We start from the raw sequence: 25,340 nt of genomic DNA on the forward strand, positions 1-25,340 counted from the left end.
ATGGAGTGATGAGTAGGATTATGTGTTTTCACATGCAAAAGTGATTGCCTTGATAAAAACGCTTTATCTGCCTTCCCAATGAAAACTAGTTTGAAAATTCAAACACCTATTTTATGCAAAAGAGATGTGTTTCTGGAAGATGCACCATGCTGCCTTGTTGACAACATGACCGACTGGCGCAGATTACTGTTTTATTGAGAAGGGTGCTCCTTCCTCCCTGCTTTCACCCAATGATGTGACTGGCCATTGCTCGGGTCAACCCGGGCCAGCGTAATAAAACTCCCTCACTGTGTGTGTTGGCCAGAGGGTTGTTGCCAGGGGCCGGCTCCATAGGATGTCCCAAGGATACCGCCTAGCATCAACCATGAGACTGACTGGATTTGAACCGAGGTCAATCTGCATGTCACAAGACTGTTATCCCACTGAGCTTAAATCTAGGCATTAGCTCAGGCAGATAACACACATTTCAGGCAAGGTTACTCATCGCACAAGAATAGTTCACTTTGTAGTCCTTTGTAGCTCAGTTCAGAGCATGGGACTTGTAAACTTTGATGGCAATTAAGCTTGATTCACTTAAACAGTAGGACTATGTTCAGACTTCATATTATTGGAGTACACAATTGCCTATTTTACCTTTTCAATTAGGCTAGACAATTGTTTACAAGTTTAGCAAAATGCAAAGGTGAAAGCAAAAGTGTTTACCTGATTGCTTTTAGAAACGTCGTTCTCCATTGCACAGCATGACAGGAAAGAGCAACATGCCTCTGAACATGATTATTTGTCAATAAATATGCATCATAATGTAGTTAGAATACTGTACCATCTGTGACGAAATTCATTAGCATATCCGAAATTCCATTGATTATATCGCATGTATTGGAGTCAAATTGTTTAATTGTTCCCTTCTAAATCTGTTGGATAAAAAAAAAGTATGGATCAATGTATATAATGAACGACTTAGGCCTATCAATAAAGATATTTTACATAAAAAACTGGGCTATACATTTCATTGTGTCAAAGCAAATTACAAAAATTACACCGAATTTACACACAAAAATAAAAAAATATTTATGATAGCAATGTACCAACTCAAAGCGGTTGGGATTTTACTGAAGAAGCAGACAGGTCGATTTCTGATGGCTGAAACTGATTCCGCATCTACTCATCCAAGTAGTAACAGGCATTCCGAGTCTTTTCCGTGACTGGTATCATTGGTCTACATTCCCCTCAGGAGCCGTTAATTCGGGCTTTTCGTTCACTAGTTCTTAGGAATGGACCTAAAACCATGATGAAATTGTCAATATATAATTTAAATCCTAAAAAAGGTTGCCTACCAGATCGTGAAATTTGAGTTCAAATACATTTTTACCTGACCAGATTATTAGATGGCCTGCAAAAACAAATTGAGAAAAAAATGTAACGCACTGAAAAAATGAGCGCGAACCAGACTGAGGCTCCTCACTAGATTGTTCCTGCGCTGAGCAATTACCATCTTCAGTGAATATTTGTATAATTTGTCAGCAGATAATCGATGTCTGGGGCTCAAAAAGCAATAACAGTAGGCTATGCAAATCAGGAAGCCAAATGAACGGCTCTTTCACAGTTGCAATTCGGTTCCCGACGGTCACCAAAAAGAGCCGTTCAAAAAGAGTCGGTCGTTCGCGAATGACCTACCACTACAACAAAGCAAGATGGCTGAAGTTGTGGAGCTCCAGAAACTAAAGGTTGTTAACCCGTTTTAGCTTAGTTTGAAACGTCTAATACCGGTATTATATTTTGGGGAAATCAAGTATTGTATGTTGTTAGGTATCTTTACATTGTAAATCATGATCTAGCACGCTGGGGATCTTCGGACACAAAGAGTCGTAGGTAGCTAGCTAGCAGATGCTAGCGGACAGGACGGGAATAGTCCATGCTTGCTGCACGGTGTAGCTAGCTAACAAGGCATTTTGAGGTTTAAGATATCCACGCGTGTATTGGGTTGGGTTGGCTTTGTTATTCAACGAGGGCCAAAGTTAGCTCTGCTACTGCTGTGAAGTTGGCAACTGACATCGGCGCATGCGCGACTACAAGTGAATGAATGAAATTGTACAGAATGTGCTTGAATGTTAGGCCAAACTTCCCTGTTGGGCAGTAACATTTGAATTGCAAAAAAATGCCATTTAGTGGGAAATCTCAAATGTAATCTAACCAGTAATCTACACTCATGCCTGACCTCCCACAGCTTGCTGAACTGAAGCATGAGTGTGAGACCAGGGGTCTGGATGTGAAGGGCAACAAAGTGGAACTGATCACACGACTACAGGCTTATCTGGAGGAACATGGTGAGCATGCAATAATGGATGGACTAAATACACATGGGGTCAGGTTCCCATACTCTAATAAAGCCTGGTGCTGTTTCCAATCAATCAAATGTGTTTAATTAGCCCTTTTTACATCAGCGTATATCAAATCAGCCGATGTCGATCAAATAAAATTATCGGTTGCATACACATATTTAGCAGATGTTATTGCGCATATAGCGGAATGCTTGTGTTCGTAGCTCCAACAGTGCAGTAATATCTAACACACAAATCTAAAAGTATACAAGTGGAATTAAGAAATATAGAAATATTAGGATGAGCCATGTTGAGTGTGTGTGTGATGGGATGTATAGACATTATGGACAGTGGATATAATATGTAGTATATCTGAAGAATACGTGAATAGAATAGTATATGTACAGCAATAGTTGAATAGCATGGCCTTGACTAGAATACAGGATATACATATGAAATGGGGGAAACGGTATTAAACATTTATTGAACTGACTAGTGTTCCATGTCTATGTACATGGGACATCAGCCTCCAAGGTGCAGGGATGAGTAACCGGGTGATAGCCAGCTAGTGACTAAGTTCAGGGAAGGATACTGGGTGGAGGCCAGCTAGTGATGGCTATTTAACTCTGATTGTCTTGAGATAGAAGCTGTTTTTCTGTCTCTTGGTTCCAGTTTGGATGCACCTGTACTAACCTCCTTCTGGATGATAAAGCAGGGTGAACAGTCCGTGGCTCATTTGGCTGAGGTCATTGATTATGTTCTTGGCCTTCCTGTGACACTGGGTGCTGTATATATCCTGAAGGGCAGGCAGTGTGATATGTTGGGCTGACCACACCACCCTCTGGATAGCCCTGCTGTTGTGGACGATGCCATTGCCGTACCAGGCAATGCTACAGCCTGACAAGATGCTCTCAATGGTGCATCGGTAAAAATGTGAGGGTCTTAGGGGCCAAATTTCTTCAACTTCCTGTTGCGCCTTGTTCACCACACCATCTGTGTGGGTGGACCATTTCAGATTGTCAGTGATGTGTATGTTGAGGAACATTAAGCTTTTCACCTTCTCCACTGAGGCCCCATCAATGTGGATGGGTGCTTGCTCCCTCTGCTCTCTCCTGAAGCCACGATCAGCTCCTTTGTTTTGTTGAGGTTATTTTCCTAGCACTACTCCGCCAAGGCCCTCACCTCCTTCCTGTAGCATGTCTCGTCATTTTTGGTAATCAGGCTGTTGTCATCTGCAAACTTGAGGATTTGAATTGGCCTATGAAAGTGTAACTTGCTGAATTCCAAATCAACTTCTACTAGCCCCTACCCCTTGACACCCTTTTATATTTAAGGTGTGAGCAATATGGTGAAAAGTCTACCCAGTCTATGAAATGATAAGGTGAATCATAAGCCTGATTTTCATCCTAAACAGAGGATGACATGGGCCTAAATGAAGATGATGTTCTGGGAGAAGAGCCAGAGGTAAGCCTGGTTTTAAACCACAATAGCAGCAATGGCACTTCATGTATGGATTAGATGGGTTCCACCATGTCCAGTGTGATTTTGATCATACAGTATAAAGTCACTTTGTACATGCTGCAATTGCTTTGGTGAAATATCTGCTAGGAAAATAAATGTATAATCATGGGTGCATTTCTTGATGATGCTTTATGCATTTGAACATGTAGGACCTCACGAAAGAGGATGCCATCACTGAGGATAATGACAAGAAACCCATAGTGTCTGAGGAGTAAGTTTTTCCTTGTTTTTCCTTTTATGTGAACACACATTGAAGAGTGACATTTTCCCTCCATTTTCCTGATGATCTGATGTCCCTATTGAAATATGTTAGTCATGTGATCTTAATGCGTTTCAGGACGGCTGAAAAGAAAGTGGTAAAAATCACACCCCCAGCGTCTGTGGATGAGGTAATATGATGCTTGCTGCACTCTCACCAGTCATGACAAGTCGTCAATGCAATGGTGGTGTGCTAACCGTATAATTATTTGTTTAAATCCTGTTTTCACAGAGGGTACAGAAAAGAGCAGAACGCTTCAATGTCCCTGCGTCAGCTGATGGCAAGAAGGCCATACGCGCTGCCCGGTCAGTATCCCACAAATATTCCCCACACTATTGATTGGGCATATCTATTAACCTATATTGACAATTTGCATTGTGTGCCCCACCCCCAACCCCCCTTTTACTCTGATCTCATATATGCATAGTCACTTTAACTATACATTCATGTACATAATACCTCAATTGGGCCGACCAACCAGTGCTCCCGCACATTGGCTAACTGGGCTATCTGCATTGTGTCCCACCACCCCCCAACCCCTCTTTTACACAACTGCTACTCTATGTTCATCATACATATGCAGTCACTTTAACCATATGTCGGAAGGTACATTAAACGGGTGTCCTGACTCTCTGAGTTCATTAAAGATCTCATGGCACTTATTGTAAGAGTAGGGGTGTTAACCCCGGTGTCCTGGCTAAATTCCCAATCTTGTCCTCAAACCATCACGGTCACCTAATAATCCCCAGTTTACAATTGGCTCATTCATCCCCCTCCTCTCCCCTGTAACTATTCCCCAGGTCGTTGCTGCAAATAAGAATGTGTTCTCAGTCAACTTACCTGGTAAAATAACAGATTAAAAAAATATATATATACATACTACCTCAATCAGCTTGACTAACCTGTATCTGTATGTAGCTTTGCTACTGTATATAGCCTGTCTTTTTACTGTTTTATTTCTTTACCTATTGTTCACCTAATACCTTTTTTGCACCATTGGTTAGAGCCTGTAAGTAAGCATTTCACTCTAAGGTGAAAAATACCTGTTGTATTTGGCGCATTTGACAAACTTGGATTTGATTAAATATGCATTGTGTTCAGGTTTGGTTTGCCTGCTGCTGCACCTCCAACTTCCACTCCAGGTCAGTGTGAATCTTCCAGTCATTTTCATGTGTGGTTTTAATATAATTTTTTTCCAAGAACCATAACCTGCAGTCAGTTTATAAACAAGTGTTGAACAACCTCATTATCACAAGTAATGATACTGTTTTCTCCTGCATTTGCACTCTGGTTTTAATTTGTGTTTCTCTCTATCAAAGGTGTTACTGTGAATAAATCCACTGTGAGTAATCCAAATATGAGAAACAGTGACCTCCCCTCATTTAAATAATGTAACCATAAGTGACCCAGAATATTTAATCAAACATCTGTGTTCTGTGTAGGCGGTCAGTGTTGAACAGCTAAAAAAGCGAGCAGAGCGATTTGGCGGGAACGTTTCTTCAGTATCCAAGAAGGTGAGTGCCTAGGGGTAGGGCAGCTTCTATCCTCCCTGGACAGCTTATTAGGTACACCTATCTAGTACTGCCTTGGACCCCCCCCTTTGCCTCCAGAACAGACAGAATTCTTCAGGGCTTTCTAAAAGGTGTTGGAAACATTCCACAGGGATGTTAGTCCATGCTAATGCGATAGCATCACGCAGATTGGACGGCAGTACATTCATGCTGCGGACAGCCTGTTCCATCTCATCCCAAAGATGCTCTACTGGGTTGAGGTCTGGGGACTGTGCAGGCCACTCAAGTAAACTGAATTCACTGTCATGTTCCATGCAATGTTTTTCCACTCCTCAAATTGTCCAGTGTTCGATCGCGTGCCCACTGGAGCCACTTCTTGTTTTTAGCTGATGGGAATGGATCCCGGTGTGATAGTCTGCTGCAATCTGTGACAAGGATTGATGAGTTGTGTGTTCCGGGATGCCGTTCTGCACACCACAGTTGTACTGCGCCGTTATTTGCCTGTTTGTGGCCTGCCTGTTAGCTTGCACGATTCTTGCCATTCTCCTTTGACCTCCTCAACATGTTGTTTTCACCCACAGGAGTGCCGCTGACCAATGTTTTTTTGTTTGCTGCACCATTCTTGGTAAACCCTAGACACCGTCATGCATGAAAAGCCCAGGAGTGCGGAAGTTTTTGAGATACTGGATCCGGTGCACCATAGATTATATCACATTCAAAGTTGCTTAGGTCACTCCTTTTGACAAGTCTAACTTTCTATCGAGCAGTAACTGAATGCCTCTGCCTGCTTTATATAACAAGCCACAGCCACGTAACGCACTGTCTTTAGGGGTGATCCATTTTTGTGAATGGGGTGGTGTACCTAATGAACTGTATGGTGTGTGTATTAGACTACAGGGCATCCTGAAAGAAATGCTCAATCGAAACCTTGTGATTATTACACTAAAGCATTTCTGATTAAGTCACCTCCAAGTTACATATTTAATACCATATGTCAAATCACATTTTATTGGTCATACACATTTAGCAGATTTTATTGTGGGTGTAGCAAAATGCTTGTGTGTTACAGGTTGAGGAAGATGAAAAGCTGAAGAAGCGGAAAGAAAGATTTGGGATACTCGCTGCTGTTACACCTGACGTTGAGGTATGTTTTCACATTCTGTATTGAATCAATACAGGTATTATACAATTTCTTTGATACTTAATACCGCAAAGATTTTTAATTTTTTTTTAATGGTACATTTTTTTCCCCACAGGCAAAGAAACGGAAGCGTTCTGAAAGATTTGGAAATGTGACTGTGTAAATTGTGGTATTTACAGATGTTTTTTATTTTTTATTTTGTTGCAAACAGAACTGAAATGTACTGTATATAGCTTGTCAGTTGCATTACATTTAGTCATTAAAGTCGTTTTCAATTATTTTCTGTGATTCTTTCTATGGGTTTGCTACTTGATTATCATCTTAGCATGCTCGCTAACCCTTCCCCTAACCATTTTTAGCTAATCTTCCAACTCTAATTTAACTCCTAAATTGAACCCTTAACCTGGCTAACAGTCATCTAATGCTAGCCACCTAGATACAATTTGTACTATGAAATTGGTGATGGACATCCACAAATTAATACATACCAAGTGACTCGGATTTACATACAGGATAATATGAAATGTCCTGAGACCGGGTTGGTTTGTTTGGGTCATTCTGCTAAGTAGTAATAAGAACATTAATGGATTTATTTTATATAGCAATTTATAAGAAGAATCTCGGTCGCTTTTAAAATGAGAAATATTTTGGATTTATTGGGCGATGTCTTCCACACCTAAAACAATTGTTTTATTTTATTATACATGTATTTTATTCATAATACAAAAATCGACTTACATTGCTACATCAAACACGGGTTTTAACAATGCTCAAACATTCAAAAAATGTGCAATTATATTCACTCTGAAAATATCTTATTATAATGATTCATGAAGATGTTATTCTTGTTACTCGCTAGGGTTAGTGTTTTAATAAGAGTTCAATCAGGAAAATTGGTAATTTTGGTATAGAATTTTGGAATTTTTGTTTGTGTATAAAGTATTTGGCAACCTGAATAAAAAATGTACAATCATTTCAGTGGTTTTGTTATCATTGCAATGGTAACATATTTTGTTAAAATTATAGGCAGTGTTCATAATGGTAAATAAGTACTTTGCAAGGTTTTCCCAAAACTCTGACACACATTTACATTCAAAGAACAAGTGAGACAGATTCTCACCCTTTTCACAGATATCATCAATAGCCACAAATTTGGAAATCATAGAATTACATGGATATCTTGTGTAAAATGTTGAAGTGCACTTCCTTAACTTTGTTTGGTATACAATATTAAGGCCTTAACCATGCATTTTTCCAGACAATGTCAGGAATAAGCATGTTCCAGAAAAACGTTTCTCTCTGTGTAAATTGGTTTTGTGAATGAAGAATTTGTCTTATATATTTATTATAACAAGATTAAGTAAGCCCACGCATTCCAATCTGAGTTCTGGATAAACTTTGATCATTCCCCAAATTAAGATTACTTCATAAGTGTAGTTAGACCACTGGGAACGGCTTTGATCACAGAAATAAACTCTCTGAAAGGTATTGGAAACTCTTTCAATGTTATAAATTGTTCATATGTGAGAATATTACCCTTGTCGAAAATATCAAGAACAAAGTCAATATTCCTCTCATGCCAGCTGGGGTAGAACAATGACTTATTCCTTACAGTTATGTCTGAATTATTCCACAAAAGAGCTTTATGAGGGGAACAATTGTGCAGGAAACATATTTTCCATGCCAGTAAAGCTTGTTGGTGAAACCTAGCCAATTTAGCAGGTAATCTTTCAGGAAAATAATTACATTTCAGTAAAAACTGAAGACCTCCCAATTTATTAAACACATTATTTGGAATGAAATACCATATTGAATCAGTATCAACCAGTATATCTTAAGTGTTATTTATGTCAACAAAATCCAACACTTCTAGACCGCCTTCAGCTCTTTTGTTAGAAAGGACATATATTATTATTATATATATATTTTTAGTTTGTGAGACTTATTTTTCCAGATGAAGTCAAGAAAGGTCTTATTGATCTCTTTACAAGTAGCAGGATTTACACATAACAATAATGAGGTGTACACAAAACGAGATAGTCCCTCTGCCTTGGACAGAAGTACTCTCCCAAGTATAGAAAGATCTCTTTGTAGCCAATTATTAAATATATTTTTAGTTATCTTAATTTTAGGAGAGAAATTAAAATGTCTGACTAAGTGTTTTTTTGACAGATGTATTCCTAAATATTTAACACAGTCCTTGACAGGAATATTTTCAATTTCTTTATCATCAGAGTCAAATAAACATAAGATTTCACATTTATAAATATTCAGCATTAATCCTGATGCAATAGAAAATGCAGTTATAGCATTAAGGCATGTGCGACCTGGTCTTTGTCTCTTAAGAAAAGAGTAGCATCATCAGCCAGTTGGAAAATTTTGATTTCTTTGTTAAAAATGGTTAAGCCATACACATTTGCATCATTCAGAATATCTAGAGAGTTCCACAACCAAAATGAATAAAAATGGCGAAATTGGGCATCCCTGTCGTACACTTCTGTTGATACTAAATATTTTGGAAATATTAAGGTTTAGTAGCACAGAACTATTTATATCTTTGTAAAACATGCGAATTACTTACTTACTTATTAATTACACCAAATCCAAAAAGTTTAAAAGACCTAAAGAGAAATTCATGTTCAAATGTGTCAAAGGCTTTACAGAAGTCCAGAAATAGAACAACCGCATCTGAGTCAAATGCATCTGAATAATCTATAAGGTCCAAGACTAAACGAATGTTAGATTTTATGTGACGGCCCATCATAAATCCTGTTTGAGTCTCATTTATAATGGTATCTATTCCTTTCTTTAATCTTTTGGCATAAACCAGAGCAATCAATTTGTAATCAACATTTAATCAAGTAATTGGTCTCCAATTGTCAATGAGAGAAGGGTCTTTATCAGGCTTCGGAATCAATGAAATAAGGCCCTGTTTCATAGTGGAGACCATTTCCCCATTTTTAATGCAATCTTGAAACATATTGAAAATCGGGTCTTCTCGTAACTCCGAAAACTGTCTACAGAATTCAACTGACAGGCCATCAGGGCCAGGTGCTTTTCCTTTTTTCATTGAATTCAGAGCCTCTCTAATTTCTCCAATTGACACAGGTGAATCGCAAACTGAGTGGAAATCATCCTCAATTACAGGGACACAATTCTGAATGTGGCAAATGTAACTTTCACAACCATCTTCCTGAACCGCCAAACCCACTGGCTCCATGTCATCTACAAGACCCTGCTAGGTAAAGTCCCCCCTTATCTCAGCTCGCTGGTCACCATAGCATCTCCCACCTGTAGCACACGCTCCAGCAGGTATATCTCTCTAGTCACCCCCAAAACCAATTCTTTCTTTGGCCGCCTCTCCTTCCAGTTCTCTGCTGCCAATGACTGGAACGAACTACAAAAATCTCTGAAACTGGAAACACTTATCTCCCTCACTAGCTTTAAGCACCAACTGTCAGAGCAGCTCACAGATTACTGCACCTGTACATAGCCCACCTATAATTTAGCCCAAACAACTACCTCTTTCCCAACTGTATTTAATTTGTATTTATTTATTTATTTTGCTCCTTTGCACCCCATTATTTTTTTATTTCTACTTTGCACATTCTTCCATTGCAAAACTACCATTCCAGTATTTTACTTGCTATATTGTATTTACTTTGCCATCATGGCCTTTTTTGCCTTTACCTCCCTTCTCACCTCATTTGCTCACATTGTATATAGACTTGTTTATACTGCATTATTGACTGTATGTTTGTTTTTACTCCATGTGTAACTCTGTGTCGTTTTATCTGTCGAACTGCTTTGCTTTATCTTGGCCAGGTCGCAATTGTAAATGAGAACTTGTTCTCAACTTGCCTACCTGGTTAAATAAAGGTAAAATAAAAAAATTATAAAAAATTGAGAGCTGTAAAGGTTTTCATAAAAGGAATTGACAAATGATGATATTGTAATGGGATCTTTGCATAAAACATCGTTAATTTTGAGTGCAGTTATAGATTTTCTTTTGTAGTTTCTCTTTTCAAGTGCAAAAAAGTAACTAGTGTTTGTTTCCCCCTCTTCAATCCATTTTGCTCTTGACCTTACAAAGGCACCCTTTGCCAGATCCGTGTAAGTATGTTCTAATTCTAGTTGTAAAGACCTGAACACAGACTCCTCTTCTTCAGATAGATTATCTTTCTTTAGAAAACTGTCAAGCTTGCTCATCATCTCCTTTTTCTCTATGGTTCTTTAATTGCATCAGCTCTTTGGCGCGTTTAATGGCTACCACTCCTGACTTTATATTTGAAATATTCCCATCTACTTCCATGACCCAAGTCTTTTCTAGCAAAAATATCTTTAGCTAAAGATTTTATGTTTTCAATGAGATCAGTATCTTTAAGAAGTGTATTATTTAATTTCCAATATCCTCGAGTACCTTTTGATGTTTTAGTAGCTTGTAAATTCAGGGAAATCAAGTGATGATCAGAAAAGGGAGCCAACGGATGATCTACATCTATAACAAATTGTAACAAAAAAGGGGAAATTGGGAATACATCTATTCTAGATTTACGTGACATAGTTTTGTTGGTCCAGGCATAACCCTTAGCATCCGGATTGAAATAACGCCAGGCATCCTCAACACAGAGATCCTTGCATAATGTAATGATAATGTTACTATTTTGAGGGTTTTGACTCGTTCTAGGAGGAAAACGATCAGGAGATGCATCAGGTGTTTCATTAAACATCCCCTGAAATAATTAGAAAAGCCTCCGAGTATGTGTTGTTTAAATCCTGTACTTTCCTGGTAAATTGGGTAAAAAGGGTCTTATTAGGAGCATGTGAGTTATGTCCGTATACATTACAGATTATGAAAATAGCATTGTCAAGTTTAACAGTTACTATGACCCATCTGCCGCCTTGTGAAGATGTGGATTCTAGAATGTCACATTTAAACTTGTGAATAAGTGTCAAAACACCAGAAGAATGATTTGATCCATGACTGATAGGCCAATATCTCCCCATTGTGCTCTCCAAAATTTCAAATCACTTTCACCCTAATGAGTTTCCCGAAGAAGGACAAAATCTGCATTACTGCGTTTACAGTATAAAAATAAAGCTTTCCTTTTTGTAGGATTTCTCAAACCCCTAACATTCAGACTAACGATATTGAGTGAATTGAAAACGAACTCCTGCATTAAAAAACAAAGAACACAAATTAGATAACAAGTATTAATGTGAACAATAAAACAAACAGTGAACCTTGAGAGGATTACTCCACGGAAAACTACGCTCAGATGAGGTAGCTGTGGTCAACAGAATAACAAATCTATTAACTTCCTTTTCTTTGGTAAGTGTTCATCAGTTGTAGTTCGAACGGTACATGTATAATTGGCAGTACATTAACTGTACGCATGGTAGTACTCACAGTTCCAATTTGGTTAATGTCAACAGAGTTACCCAGTAATCATTCGTCCTTCGATAAACGCGTGTGGGCCCTTGAACCCCGCCTTCTTTCCCTCTTGTTGAGCCTTCTGTATAAACGGCCACAGTTTCTCTCTGGCAGCCTGATCCTGCGGTATCAGAGCTTCTTTGATGCAGAGTTTCTTCTCCTCCAGAAACTTGTTCCCCGTGGCCATTTTCCATATGATGTCCCTGTAATGGCGCATAGTTAAGCGCAATATGATATTGCGAGGGGGTCCATCAGATCTTCGTTTCCCAAATCGATGTACCACATCAATCACGTCTCTTAGCCTGTCTTTGATGCATGGTTCCACTTTTCCCAGGATATTAATGACTACTTCTCTAATATCCTCTTCCTCTCACTCTTTTACACCTTGGATTTTCAGATTCCACCTGCGAGAGTACCTTTGAAGTTCATGTACATTCTCACACAGCCCCGGAGTTCTTCATAGGGGACATGGTCGTCTGACGTTCACAGCTCCTCCTCAATTGGTAGGCTGAATTATCCACTACCGAAGGGTGATTATTCCGCGACTGTAAAAACGACCAGACTACACCACACCTGCAATAATCCAAAAACAGTCCCCTGACGAGGCGATATTCTGCATCCCACGTCCAAACCAGGAATATGTTATAGATTAACTCACCATTGTCTGCTGATTGTAGGCCCTTCGCATTTACTTTTCTGTGAGGCCATGGATACCAGAGAGGTTTCGTTTATTTGCCACAGATGTTTAGAAATTATGTTTAGGGACACATGGCATATTTACGCCATCCACATCAATGACGTCAGTTCCTGTGACGTACCCCGAGTCTAAAAAATTGTCCTTCTCAGTAATGGCGGCTTCGTTCCCTTCTCCTTCTGGAACAAACAACAAATGGTACTTCACCCGAGAACAGATCGAGAATAGCCCATCTCGTCGTGTGGGGCTTGATCCAGACAAGGAATTATCCTACAGACAGCAAGCCGCGAACCTTCTACAGGACATGGGACAGCGACTCAATGTGTATCTTTTGTCGGGCCGGGGACGATTTGTGCCTGCTAACGGCTAGCTATAGAGATTGATGCCGGTTTGGCGGCATGGCTAGTTGCTATCTTATATGGATACTGTATTCATGTTAGCCTATTTATTCATCTGTGGTGTGTACAGACTGGCGTAGTTAATAGCTATTTGTAACAAGCAGCCCAGACTTGCTGATGTGACTCGCGAGTGCCAGGGAATTGCGTTCTATTAGCACAACTAGATAGTTAGCCTAGACAGTTAGCTAACGTTGTGTGTAGGCCTCTGCGGCCTAGGCATAAGCTTCCTGTGGAGAACAAAAGCCGAGCAGGGGCCATTTGACAGTTATTTATTATAAACGGGGTTCAGGTGTATTAAACACGTTCTTATATTTTGATAAAAGCATTGGTTTTGTTGGCCATAGTGTTAGGGTGATATCAAAGATATGTGGCGCTGTTATGGGAGCTAAGCTGGCAGTCTGTTATTACGAGTGGCTAACTAGCTAGCGAGTAGGCTAAAAACATCCTGGGGCAAGCGAACGTTAACTGGCGTTTACGACATAATATAAATGGTATTGGTGAGAGGTCCAATGCTGCAATGTGATAAAAATTCCCCGGTGTATTAAAGCTTGTTAGTTTCTTATTTCTGATACCATGTCATTGCCTTCTTCGTGACCACTTATTAATTACTTCCTTAACTACAAACTCTGACCCAGAATGCCAAACTGGTCTCAGAGCATTTCGTATTATTCTGTTACTAAAGCCAATAAGCATAATTTATTATGATATGTTACATTTCGTATGGTATGTATTAATTTGTTAATGTGCATCATCCATTTTGTATATGTTACTCAATACAATTCTTAGCAAAACGTACAATATGTTACGAATTCTAGCTATGTGGCTTAGCTATCTCAATAATGTTAGCTAGGTTAGGGTTACGTTTAGGAGTTAGCTAACCCTTCCCATAGCCCTTTAACCTAACATAAAAAGTAGTTAAAGTTGCTAATTAGCTAAAATGCTCAAGTTGTCCGTGATGAGATTCGAACTCGCAACCTTTGGGTTGCTAGACATTTGCGTTTTACCTCACCCACCCACCCCAACCATACCAAATGTAACATGCTAAATGGATTGACTCGGATTTACATACAAACTCTGAGACCAGGTTTCAGGTTGAGAATGCTGTTCTAGCCAGCTAGTAAGTTCTAGCTAGCCAGTTATGTCCTACTATGTACCACCAGTCAACATTAGGAGTAGTTACAGCAGATCACTTAGCTACACCCACAACTAGCTAGTTTAGTTGAAAATAAGTTGGTAGCTGCTGTTACATAACATTTCTGTAATTTCTCAAAATTTACTTTGAGTTAAATCTCACTGAGATATCATGTTATAATCCTTAACCCTTATGCATCAGGTCCCAGCTAACAATTAATACTGCTATTGTGTATATGCACCGATTCTACATGATCCAGTCCTTCACCAGGTTCCACAGAAATGTAAGTACTTTTGCACGCTGAGCCTCCCTTGCACAATTGTGACTTGTAAAGTTAATTAAATCTTTTGTGAAATGCATAATGTGTAGCACTAACAAGACACCAGTTTTGATCAAAATGTACCAAATTTTATTTTTCTCCCTAGGTCATAGCTCCAGCGACACTGTTCCTGGCTGCAAAGGTTGAGGAACAGCCCCGCAAGTTGGAGCATGTTATCAAGGTGACCCATGCATGCCTCAACCCTCAGGACCCTTCACCAGATGTCCGCAGTGATGTAAGTGTCCATGGTCTGACCACTCCACTTCAAACTCACTATGACACTTGCAGTGTGATCCTTTGACCACAAACTGATTGAGTGTAGATCCAGTGTTCTCTATCTTTTTTTGGTATTTTTAAAAGACCCAAAGTACGTACTTTTGTCTCTATATGCACGATGGTAGTTGCATCATAACTGTTTGACATGGATTTCTCCGCTTGCAGGCTGTTGGTGTTCTATGAAACAATTTTTTAAAATTATTTAGATATTGCTTTATTTGATACAAGTTCTGGCAAGAAACGGAGCAATAACATTTAATGCAACTTGACTTTAAAGTTCTTGATAACATTTGAAGTGGTCTTTATCTTTTGTGACAAAGACATAGCTCCAATGCATTCTCTTTCACAGGTTGTGAAAGAGGGTGTTGATATTCCACACACTCACCATCTTCCTTTCAGACGGGGAGATCTGTAAACAGTTCTGTCCATAACGGGTTGGAACCAAAATTATTTTGTTCTGAACTGACTTTTTTTTGTTTTTGTCTCAGCAAAATAAAGTTCTGACTGGTTTGAACCCCACAAAAAGTGCTGGTTTATATAATGCCTTTCTGTTCCTTTTTTAACCTGTGAAATCAATTTTTTTAAAGTTCTCATTCAATTTCTTCACCAATCAGTGCAGATTAAGCAGGCAATCTAGTTCTTTACATGCATGATAGGCTACACTTGTCTGTCCATGATGCAAATGCAACTGAAATTTTGCAGGAGTGGAGGAGGCTTGGGCATCTTGTTATGCATAATCTGAATTAGGTCCACAGAGTAAAACTTAACTTCTAAGTGATCCCTTCCTGCTCAGATCCCGGTAACGGGATTGATTTGTCAACATCCAGTGAAATGGCAGCGCTCCAAATTCAAAAACAGAAATACTCATAATAAAAATTAACAAAACATACATGTATAATACATCAAAATAAAGCTTAATTTCTTGTTAACCAAGACGCAGTCAGATTTCAAAAAGGCTTTATGGCGAAAGCAGACCATGCTTTGGACATTTCAACCAGCCACGTGTGACACAAAACTCAGAAATAACGATATAATTCATGCCTTACCTTTGAATATCTTCTTCTGTTGGCACTCAAATGTCCCAGAAACATCACCTTGTCATTTTGTTTGATAAATTCCTTCTTTATACCCCCAAAATGTCCATTCATTTGGCGCACTTGATTCAGAAAATACACCGGTTCCAACTCGCCCAAGTATCTAATAAGTTACCTGTAAACTTGGTCCAAACATTTCAAACAACGTTCCTAATCCAAATTTAGGTATCGTAAAATGTAAATAATCAAAAAATGTAACACAGAATAAACTGTGTTCAATACCAGATGAAAACAAAGTGAAGTGTGCACCAACAGACTAGAGTCCACCTGGAGTGACACATGGAAAGAACAGGGCTACTTAATTTCTCAAAAGGAAAAACAACCAATTTATAAAGACTTGACATCTAGTGGAAGCCATAGGAACTGCAACTAGATTCCTAATTAAAAAGGGCTTACCATAGAAAACTAATGGAAAACAGATTGACCCCCCCAAAAAACATTTCCCTGGGTGGATTGTGCTTGGGGTTTCGCCTGCCAAATCAGTTCTGTTATACTCAGACATTATTCACAGTTTTAGAAACTTCAGAGTTTTTTTCTATCCAAATCTACTAATAATATGCATATCCTAGCTTCTGGGCCTGAGTAGCAGGCAGTTTACTTTGTGGACACTTTTCATCCGGATGTGAAAATACTGGCCCCTATCCCTGAGGTTAACCTTTCTGGTAAGGGGGTTCTGCTAGCGGAACACCTGGCCTACAGCCAGTGAAATTACAGGGCGCCAAATTCAAACAAATCTGATTAACATTCCTCAAACATACAAGTATTATACACCATTTTAAATAAACTTCTTGTTAATCCAAACAGTGTTCGATTTCAAAAAGACTTTACGGCGAACCACACCATATAATTGTTAGCACAGCGCCTAGCCACAAAAAAAATACATTTCCAGCCAAGGAGAGGTGTCACAAAAGTGAGAAATAGCATTAAAATTAATCACTAACCTTTGATCTTCATCTAGTGGCACTCCCAGGACTCCATGTTACACACATTTTTGTTTTGTTCGATAAAGTTCATCTTTATGTCCAAAAACCTAATTTGAAATTGACGCATTATGTTCAGAAATGCGTAGTCTCAAACAAACATCCGGTGAAATTGCAGAGAGCCACATCAAATTACAGAAATACCTCATTTTTGTTCGCGCATTTACTTCAGTAATGCAAAGTCCAGACGAAAAGTCATAAGTTCCATTTAAAGTTTCTAATCAATCCTTGGGGTGTTTTTATCATAAATATTCATTGTTTCAACCGGACAATACTGTTTTCATTAGAAAGGAAAGGGAAGAACGTCACGTGATAAACAACTCATGGCTTTCAGCTGAGCCACTTGCTTTGAGTGGTCTTATTCTCTCCCCTTAAACAATAGAAGCCTGAATCAACTTCTAAAGACTGTTGACATCTACTGGAAGCTTTAGGAAGTGCAATCTGACCGGACAGACACTGTATATTCCATAGGCATTCACTTAAACTACAAACCTCAGAATTCCCACTTCCTGGTTGGATTGTTCTCAGGTTTTTGCCTGCCATATGAGTTGTGTTATACTCAGACATTATTTGAACAGTTTTGGAAACTTTAGTGCTTTCTATCCAAATCTACTAATTATATGCATATTCTAGCTTCTGGGCCTGAGTAACAGGCAGTACTCTGGGCACGCTTTTCATCCAAACTTCCCAATGCTGCCCCCTATCCCAATCCATCAAGGTAACTAGGCCTATAGTATCCTTAACTAGCATCCTTCTCTAGCCAATTACAAATCTATCTCCCTATCTTCTGAATAATGGTTCTAACGTCAGTACCGTAGCCTATGCTTCAGAGGGGGAAGGGCAGGTAACCGGCACAGGCAAAGATTTTTAGGTTGCAAACAGACACTGGAATAAGTTTGAGTGACCGAGTGAGGGCGTTGCATGGACGTTTTGTTGGGACTAAAAAAGTGTTATTAACCGGTTCCCATGCTTTTAAAATAATGGTTTTGTTCCGGAACAGTGGATCATTTTCATTCCAGGTTCCTGTTTCCGTTCCTTAAATGCCATTGTTTTCGGTTCTGTTCCCTTAACCGGATCCAACCCCTGATCCATAATCACTGCTTTGAGCTGTAGAAATTTTAAAGCTATCCTGCGCTTTGGGGTTTTCCTTTTTCTCAATCTTACCTTTACCATCATGCTCCTTTAAGTGCTTAAATTGTTATTACAAAGTAAGAAATTGGGTGTTCTGAGGCAGTTGTACCTCCTTGAAGGTAAGACTGCGTAAAGGGAAAGCAAGAGGTGTGAGTGAGACATGAGGGGTGAGAGAATGCCTCCTAGTGAGTAATGCCTGTCTCCTGCCTGTCCTCTCAACCTCAGGCTTACCTGCAACAAGCCCAAGACCTGGTCATTCTTGAGAGCATTATACTCCAGACCCTGGGTAAGTTGGGATGGACAAATGAATGGGGTCTTTGATTTCATCCCAAAATAGAGAGATGTGATGCTTGCCTACTGATAATATTAACCTCTTTGTTCTTGTCTACAGCAGTCTTTGAGTAGCAGCCCATTCCATTGGAAGGTCACATCTAGTCTTCCATGCTCACTTTATCAGTACTGTCTTGCATTTTCGGTTCCCCGCTGTTTTCGTCATTAACTTTACAGCGCAGCACTTTCTTTTACCTTTACCTCTTGACTTTAAGCCATTCTTTTGAGTCACATAATTGTTGTGATGGAAGATATGTTGGTTGTAATCACATTAGAGATAATGAATTTAGTACAGTATTGATAGAATTTGGATGGCACAGTAAAATGCCCATTCACCACCTATAACCCTTGTCTCAATGACTGGCTTAAATGTTAATGCTAAACCTTTAATTCTCAACTCACTCATTTACATTTGTCTTATACAGGGCCTGTCATCTGAAGATCTAAAGCAGTGCATTCATTCACTATTTACTGTAGTTTCATAAGACTTTGGTTTTCAGGGAATTATTTTAACGCACAGTGAGAATACTGAAAATTCAGTAACTATTGAGCTGAAGCTATTTTGACTTAACACCCTCAGGTTCCCATAAATCAGGATAGAAGATTCTAGAGTGTTCTTAGAAATTCTGTTGCTCATGAAACCTTTTGTCTCCACTCTACCCCCTTCATTACAGCTTTTGAAATCACCATTGACCACCCACATACTCATGTTGTCAAGTGCACCCAGCTCGTCAGAGGTAAGAATCAACAAACCCCCTTTCTAGACTACTGGTGAAGTTTGAGAACCCTAGTACTTTTACAAATAGCATAAATGGTTCTTACCTATTTAAATGTATTATGAGTGTTTTTATTGCATGTATTTAATGGCATTATTTTGAACGCAGCAGGTTTTAATTGTATTTTCTTGTTTCTCGTGTTGTTGTCCCAGCGAGTAAGGATTTGGCCCAGACCTCATACTTCATGGCTACCAACAGGTATGCTGTTCACTCTGTGTTCAACTTTGAGCTTTACATTTGTCAATTCAATACAAGTGCAATGCAACATTGTCTAAACTGAAAAAGGAGATGTTCTTATGACCTGTATTAGAATGAAATCACCACCCATTGATGAGATGCACAGTCCTTTTTCATCGTATTCTGGAACTGAATCGGTTTCTTCTCTCCCCCCCCCCCCCCCCCCCCCCCCCCCTTTTGGATTGTTGATCTGGGACCCAACCTGCTGTGTAGCCTACACCTGACCACATTCTGCCTGCAGTACAGCCCACCCATAGTGGCCTGCGTCTGCATCCACCTGGCTTGCAAGTGGTCCAACTGGGAGATCCCTGTCTCCACAGACGGCAAGCACTGGTGGGAGTATGTGGACAATACTGTCACCCTTGAGCTGCTGGATGGTATGTTGGAATTTCATTTAGTTGGATATGATGATGTAACGTGATAAACAACTCATGGCTGTCAGCTGAGCCACTTGCTTTGAGATGTACTGCAGATGTTGGTTATATTGTAAGGAAGTGAATTGCAGAGCCCCTTGTAATACTTTGTTACCCACAGAACTCACTCACGACTTCCTACAGATCTTGGAGAAGACACCAAGCCGATTAAAACGCATTCGCAACTGGAAAGTAAGTTGTAGTTTGTAACATACTTGCACTGATTTTAAATTCTCATAGCACCATTTCATTCAGGGTATTTCCTTATACTGTTCCTTAACGCAATGGTCTCTTGTCCCAGGCGGCAGGTCAGACAGTGAAGGGAGGGAAGTCTAAGGTGCCAGAGGACGGGGACCAGACAGATTGTATGATGAGCATGATCTCCATGTCGTCCTCGGAGACCACGCTGGCCAGCCTCTCCAACCCTTCCTCTTCATCCATGGCTCCCATACTACTGGAGCTCAAGTCGACCCTGGGCAGTGGCTCCGACCAGCCCAACCACGTTGAGCTACACGCCCCAGCCAAGGTGTCACTGAGTGAGTACCGGGCCAAGCACGCTGATGTCCTGGCTGCTCAGAAGAGGAAGCTGGAGAACATGGAGGCCAGCGTGAAGAGAGAGTATGCCTCGGCAGCCCAAGCTCTGATAGGCCAACATCAGAGGAAGGAGAAGTACCACCATGATCAACCGCAGTCCAGCTCCCACCATTCCAGCTTAGCCTCCTCTGACCTCAGCAGCCCCTCGCCCATCATCCTCAAGATCCCCCTGGAAAAGGAGAGGGGCGAGCGCAGCTCCCTGAAGATGCGCCTCCCTCTGGGGACTGGGGGAGGAGGGGGGCACAGTGGAGGAGGGAACAGAGGAGCTGGAGGAGAACAGGACATCAAAGTGAGAATCCGGGTGCCTGAGAAAGTACGCAGTGCAGGCTCGGGAGAGGAGGGGGGCAAGAGTAGGGAGGGCAAGCATCGAGATCGCTCCCACCACCACCATCACCACCATCACCATCATTCATCGTCGTCTTTGAGCGGTGCTTCCGTCTCTTCGTCCTCGTCACATAAACACTCAGCCAGTGCTGCTGGAGCTGTAGGAGGAAGTGGTAGCAAAAAGACCCCCAGTGACTCATCTAGAATGAGCTCTTCCTCTGCTTCTCGAAAGAGGACACACTCCACTGAGTCCCAGGGATCCCACCCCTCCAAAGTCTCTAAGTCCTCCAGGAACTCAGCCTACCAGCTACCTGCTCTGTTAGCTGCCTCCAGTGCACACTCCCTGGGGGCGCAAACTGCTGAGATCCTCCCATCCCTGGGTCTCCCCTCCCTCCACCAGGGAAACTTCTCTCACTCCAAGGGGGACAAGACTGACACTAACGGACACAATGCAGGCGGGGGAAGCCAGTCAAATGAGTACCAGGACACATTTGAGATGCTGAACTCTTTACTGAGTGCTCAGGGGGTCCAACCTGCTCAGCCTCCCATGTTTGACTACCGGTCTCAGTACGGGGAGTACAGATACAGTGGAGGGTCAAGGGGGGGCTCTCGACCGCCACCCCTGCCTGCTGAACCTCCACCCCCGCTACCCCCCTTTACCCAAATGATCCCTGATGAAGGGGTGAATTACTGACAGTATCTGTAGACGCCTCCACATCCTTCCATAAGACATTTGCACTGTGACTTTGGGTCCCTTTATGTGTTTGAAGGAATCATGTTGTGGTTTTCAACTTGACAGCAAAGAAATGTACTTCCAATACATACTTATCAGTGATGCATGTACAGAAGTTTCTCCCTTGTTACATCATCATATCCAATACATCTGTGGGGCAATAACAGGTGTGAAAGAAAACATAATGAATTTATTTATTTAAAAAAATGTAAATACTATTTTTGATGTTATTCATTTTTTTATTGTGATATGAACTCAAATCCAATTTCATGGAATGACTGGACCTGATACTTTAAACATGGCTGTTTAAGTAATTTTGAATGCACAGTAGAAGAAACAAACTTGTCTGCTTCACTTCTTAAATTGTGTATGTCTCGCTAACAATTAGTATTTTTCAGAATGTTTTTAAATGTACTATTTATTATTAGTGTTGAATGCAATTAGAACATTTTGCCAACTGCCTCCCCTGCGCTTTCTGCGGTGTCCTGTTGAACTGAATGATCGTTGAGTGCTCCTTACACAAGTTTATTTGAGAATGCATGTCTTCAAAGCCATCGTTTTAAATGTTTTTGTTTAAAAAGTAGTCACTGAATCACCCCCATTTTGTCTATTATAGTACATTTTTTTCCCCCTCTGCATTATTTGCAACACTTTATATATTAATTATGTAAAATGACTTTAGTGGACAAAATATTTTCACATTTAGTTAAAAGTTGCAAAAAATACTTGAAATTTAAAAGGAACATTTCAGTTTTTCTACTTCATATTCATCCCTAGCACCACCCCTACATCAACATGTGAAAATTGTGCATTTTTTTGTAGTAAAAAATAGAGTAATATAAGTGTTTCCAATGAGTATGCAATGCCAACCCGTATTTGGTTTAAATCCAATGGTGCATATTAGGAAAACTTATCTTCCTCTCTTTTAAATTAAATGTTTTTACTAAACATAAATGTGCCATTTTCACATGTTGATTTTGGGAAGATGCTGGACATGACAAATATGAAGTTAACTTTAAAAAATATATTTTTTTATTTTCCTTAAGGCTTGTATTTTAGTTTCTAGATTTGAATGTGTTGCAGTCATTGTTTTAAATGGTTGTAAAATGTTAGTCATAATACTCAAATAATTACACTAACGTACAGAGTTTATACTACAGTACTTATCTACATATTCCTACACATTTTGATAATGGACTGATTTTTGTCTTAGTGCTTTGAACAGAATTCATAGTGTTGCTTCCACTACTGTTTTAACGATAACTGATGTCTTCACTCGTACATTTTGAATGCAACTGAAATTGTATTTTTGTGAGATTTTGATAAGGTGCATAATCATTTGTCTATATTATTTAGATAATTTGTTTTTCTGGTTTCATGCCACACCATGTGGTTGCTTGTGGCAATCACACCATGTGGTTGCTTGTGGCAATCACACCATGTGGTTGCTTGTGGCAATCACACCATGTGGTTGCTTGTGGCAATCACACCATGTGGTTGCTTGTGGCAATCACACCATGTGGTTGCTTGTGGCAATCACACCATGTGGTTGCTTGTGGCAATCACACCATGTGGTTGCTTGTGGCAATCACACCATGTGGTTGCTTGTGGCAATCACACCATGTGGTTGCTTGTGGCAATCACACCATGTGGTTGCTTGTGGCAATCACACCATGTGGTTGCTTGTGGCAATCACACCATGTGGTTGCTTGTGGCAATCACACCATGTGGTTGCTTGTGGCAATCACACCATGTGGTTGCTTGTGGCAATCACACCATGTGGTTGCTTGTGGCAATCACACCATGTGGTTGCTTGTGGCAATCACACCATGTGGTTGCTTGTGGCAATCACACCATGTGGTTGCTTGTGGCAATCACACCATGTGGTTGCTTGTGGCAATCACACCATGTGGTTGCTTGTGGCAATCACACCATGTGGTTGCTTGTGGCAATCACACCATGTGGTTGCTTGTGGCAATCACACCATGTGGTTGCTTGTGGCAATCACACATGCTCAACTGAGGGACTTTTTAGAGGTTTTAACATAACATCTCCGGTACCACTGTGTCAACCATCACTGTCTACATTTAATTTCAGTGAGAATGACCTGTTCAATTAAGATAATCTTTCCCTTCATGTTCCAGACTTGCTGTTTGTCATGCTTATGAACAAACTGGTATAGTCTTTCTCCTTAAATCATGTTTAAAATTGTATGATGGTGGAAATGGGCTTGAACTTAGCTCTGACATGTTTCAGACCGTTTAACAGAACTCTTTGTCCAATGGATGGGTTAGCTGACAACGTCACAAAAACGATGCACATGTTTCAATGGGGCAGAAGTCTGTGTGTTGTGATTCTGGATGGCCAGATGGCTAGAACCAATACAAGAGGCTGCTCATTTCAGTTAGTTTTCTTGTTCTTGATACCATGTCTTGTTTTTAGGTGTTTTGACTGATGTCACATCTTTGCTAATATGGCTAAACTTCACAAGCTAGCTAACCAACAACTGTAACAATGTATTTGAGAGACAAGTGCTCATTGTGCAAATGTATTTATGTTTTCAATAAACATTGGAGACTAAATATAGTTTACATGTCAACAATTTAAGCCAACACTGTCTGTTTTGCCCCATAGTTGTGCACACATCGCTTTTGTTGCTTAACAACCAACCAATCTATAAACTGCCAATGGACAATTAATCAGCTAGAAATCATGTAACACAGCTGTGGCATACTGATTTGATGTGGTATTTTGCTATTGATTGGTTTTGTATATAATGGAACGAGTTGACATTATGGGAGCTGTTTCCTAGTACTTTAACTGATGCATTAAGGGAACAGGTGTACGGTTCTACTGTTTCTACAGTCTGCTCAGTTTCTACAGTACTTGAGCCCAACCATTGATTCTTGTCACTCAGGTAAGCCTTTATGATGATATATGAAGAGAAACACATGGATATACTTTAAAATGCACTGAATCTCTACCCCAGCAAGATTGTAATCAAACAGATTTTTTATTGTTAAAACTGAGGAAATTGTATTTTGTATTACCAAGAGCATTATGCTTCCATTCTGTGTTTTGTATTATAAGATAAGACACACTATCGTACTATATTTAGTTAAGGATCGACTGGGACTGATACATGGATAACTGTATGCAGTCTGTCTTGTGTGAATGCTTGTTGAACATGAATGACTACAAAATAACACTGATATGAAAATAGAAGGAAGACATGCAACCAAGTGCAAAGTCACTGCTACTCATCTACTTCATAAACTTTTCCAAAAGTTGTATCAGTTTGTACCTATTGTCACATCTTGTTAATGTTTTCGTGGTACCACAAACTCAGGTCTGGAATAGGAATGTTTGGGCTATCTAAAAGTCTGCATTGTTTTGTTGTGAACACGGTTATTTAAAAAAAATGTGTTTGATATAATCCCATGTCAATAAATGTTTGAAGAAAAACCCCTTTCTAAATGTTCTTGTGTATCTTATCATGCAACAAACTTGGTTTTTACAGACATTACACACTCAATATTAGGAATACGTTCCTAATGTTTAGTATATTTAGGCAATATGGTCCGAGGGGGTGTGGTGGGTTGTTCTTAGGCTAGATGCATTGAATATCTCCGCTTGCTCAGATGTGGGTTCTCTAATTTGACAGAGAGGTCTTTCAAACAATCGTGTATGTCACACCCACAAGTCTACACCAATCAAAACTCAAA

General features: G+C 40.0%; 2 protein-coding genes across 3 annotated transcripts; both read left to right on the top strand.

Annotated features, from left to right (window-relative positions):
- The first annotated feature begins 1,504 nt into the window (after positions 1-1,504).
- Positions 1,505-7,724, top strand: LOC109908282 (SAP domain-containing ribonucleoprotein). Its single transcript, XM_020506887.2, has 11 exons — positions 1,505-1,724; positions 2,225-2,324; positions 3,733-3,782; positions 3,989-4,050; positions 4,177-4,228; positions 4,330-4,403; positions 5,200-5,240; positions 5,418-5,440; positions 5,541-5,612; positions 6,679-6,753; positions 6,866-7,724. The coding sequence occupies exons 1-11, from the start codon at positions 1,566-1,568 to the stop codon at positions 6,911-6,913; spliced, it is 756 nt and encodes a 251-aa protein (XP_020362476.1). The 5' UTR covers positions 1,505-1,565; the 3' UTR covers positions 6,914-7,724.
- Positions 7,725-12,655: 4,931 nt separating this feature from the next.
- On the top strand, positions 12,656-24,201 carry LOC109908283 (cyclin-T1-like). 2 transcript variants are annotated; one of them, XM_031794565.1, is made up of 9 exons: positions 12,656-13,202; positions 14,610-14,691; positions 14,834-14,962; positions 18,434-18,494; positions 19,213-19,275; positions 19,467-19,512; positions 19,765-19,928; positions 20,086-20,156; positions 20,266-24,201. In XM_031794565.1, exons 1-9 carry the CDS (start codon positions 12,979-12,981, stop codon positions 21,574-21,576), a joined length of 2,151 nt encoding a protein of 716 aa, XP_031650425.1. In that variant the 5' UTR covers positions 12,656-12,978; the 3' UTR covers positions 21,577-24,201. The 2 variants fall into 2 exon arrangements, with proteins under 2 accessions (XP_031650425.1, XP_020362477.2); XM_020506888.2 differs by having other exon boundaries at positions 12,980-13,202; positions 19,458-19,512.
- Positions 24,202-25,340: the final 1,139 nt, after the last annotated feature.

Source organism: Oncorhynchus kisutch, linkage group LG17 (genome assembly GCF_002021735.2).
Source record: "Oncorhynchus kisutch isolate 150728-3 linkage group LG17, Okis_V2, whole genome shotgun sequence".
NCBI lineage: Eukaryota > Metazoa > Chordata > Actinopteri > Salmoniformes > Salmonidae > Oncorhynchus > Oncorhynchus kisutch.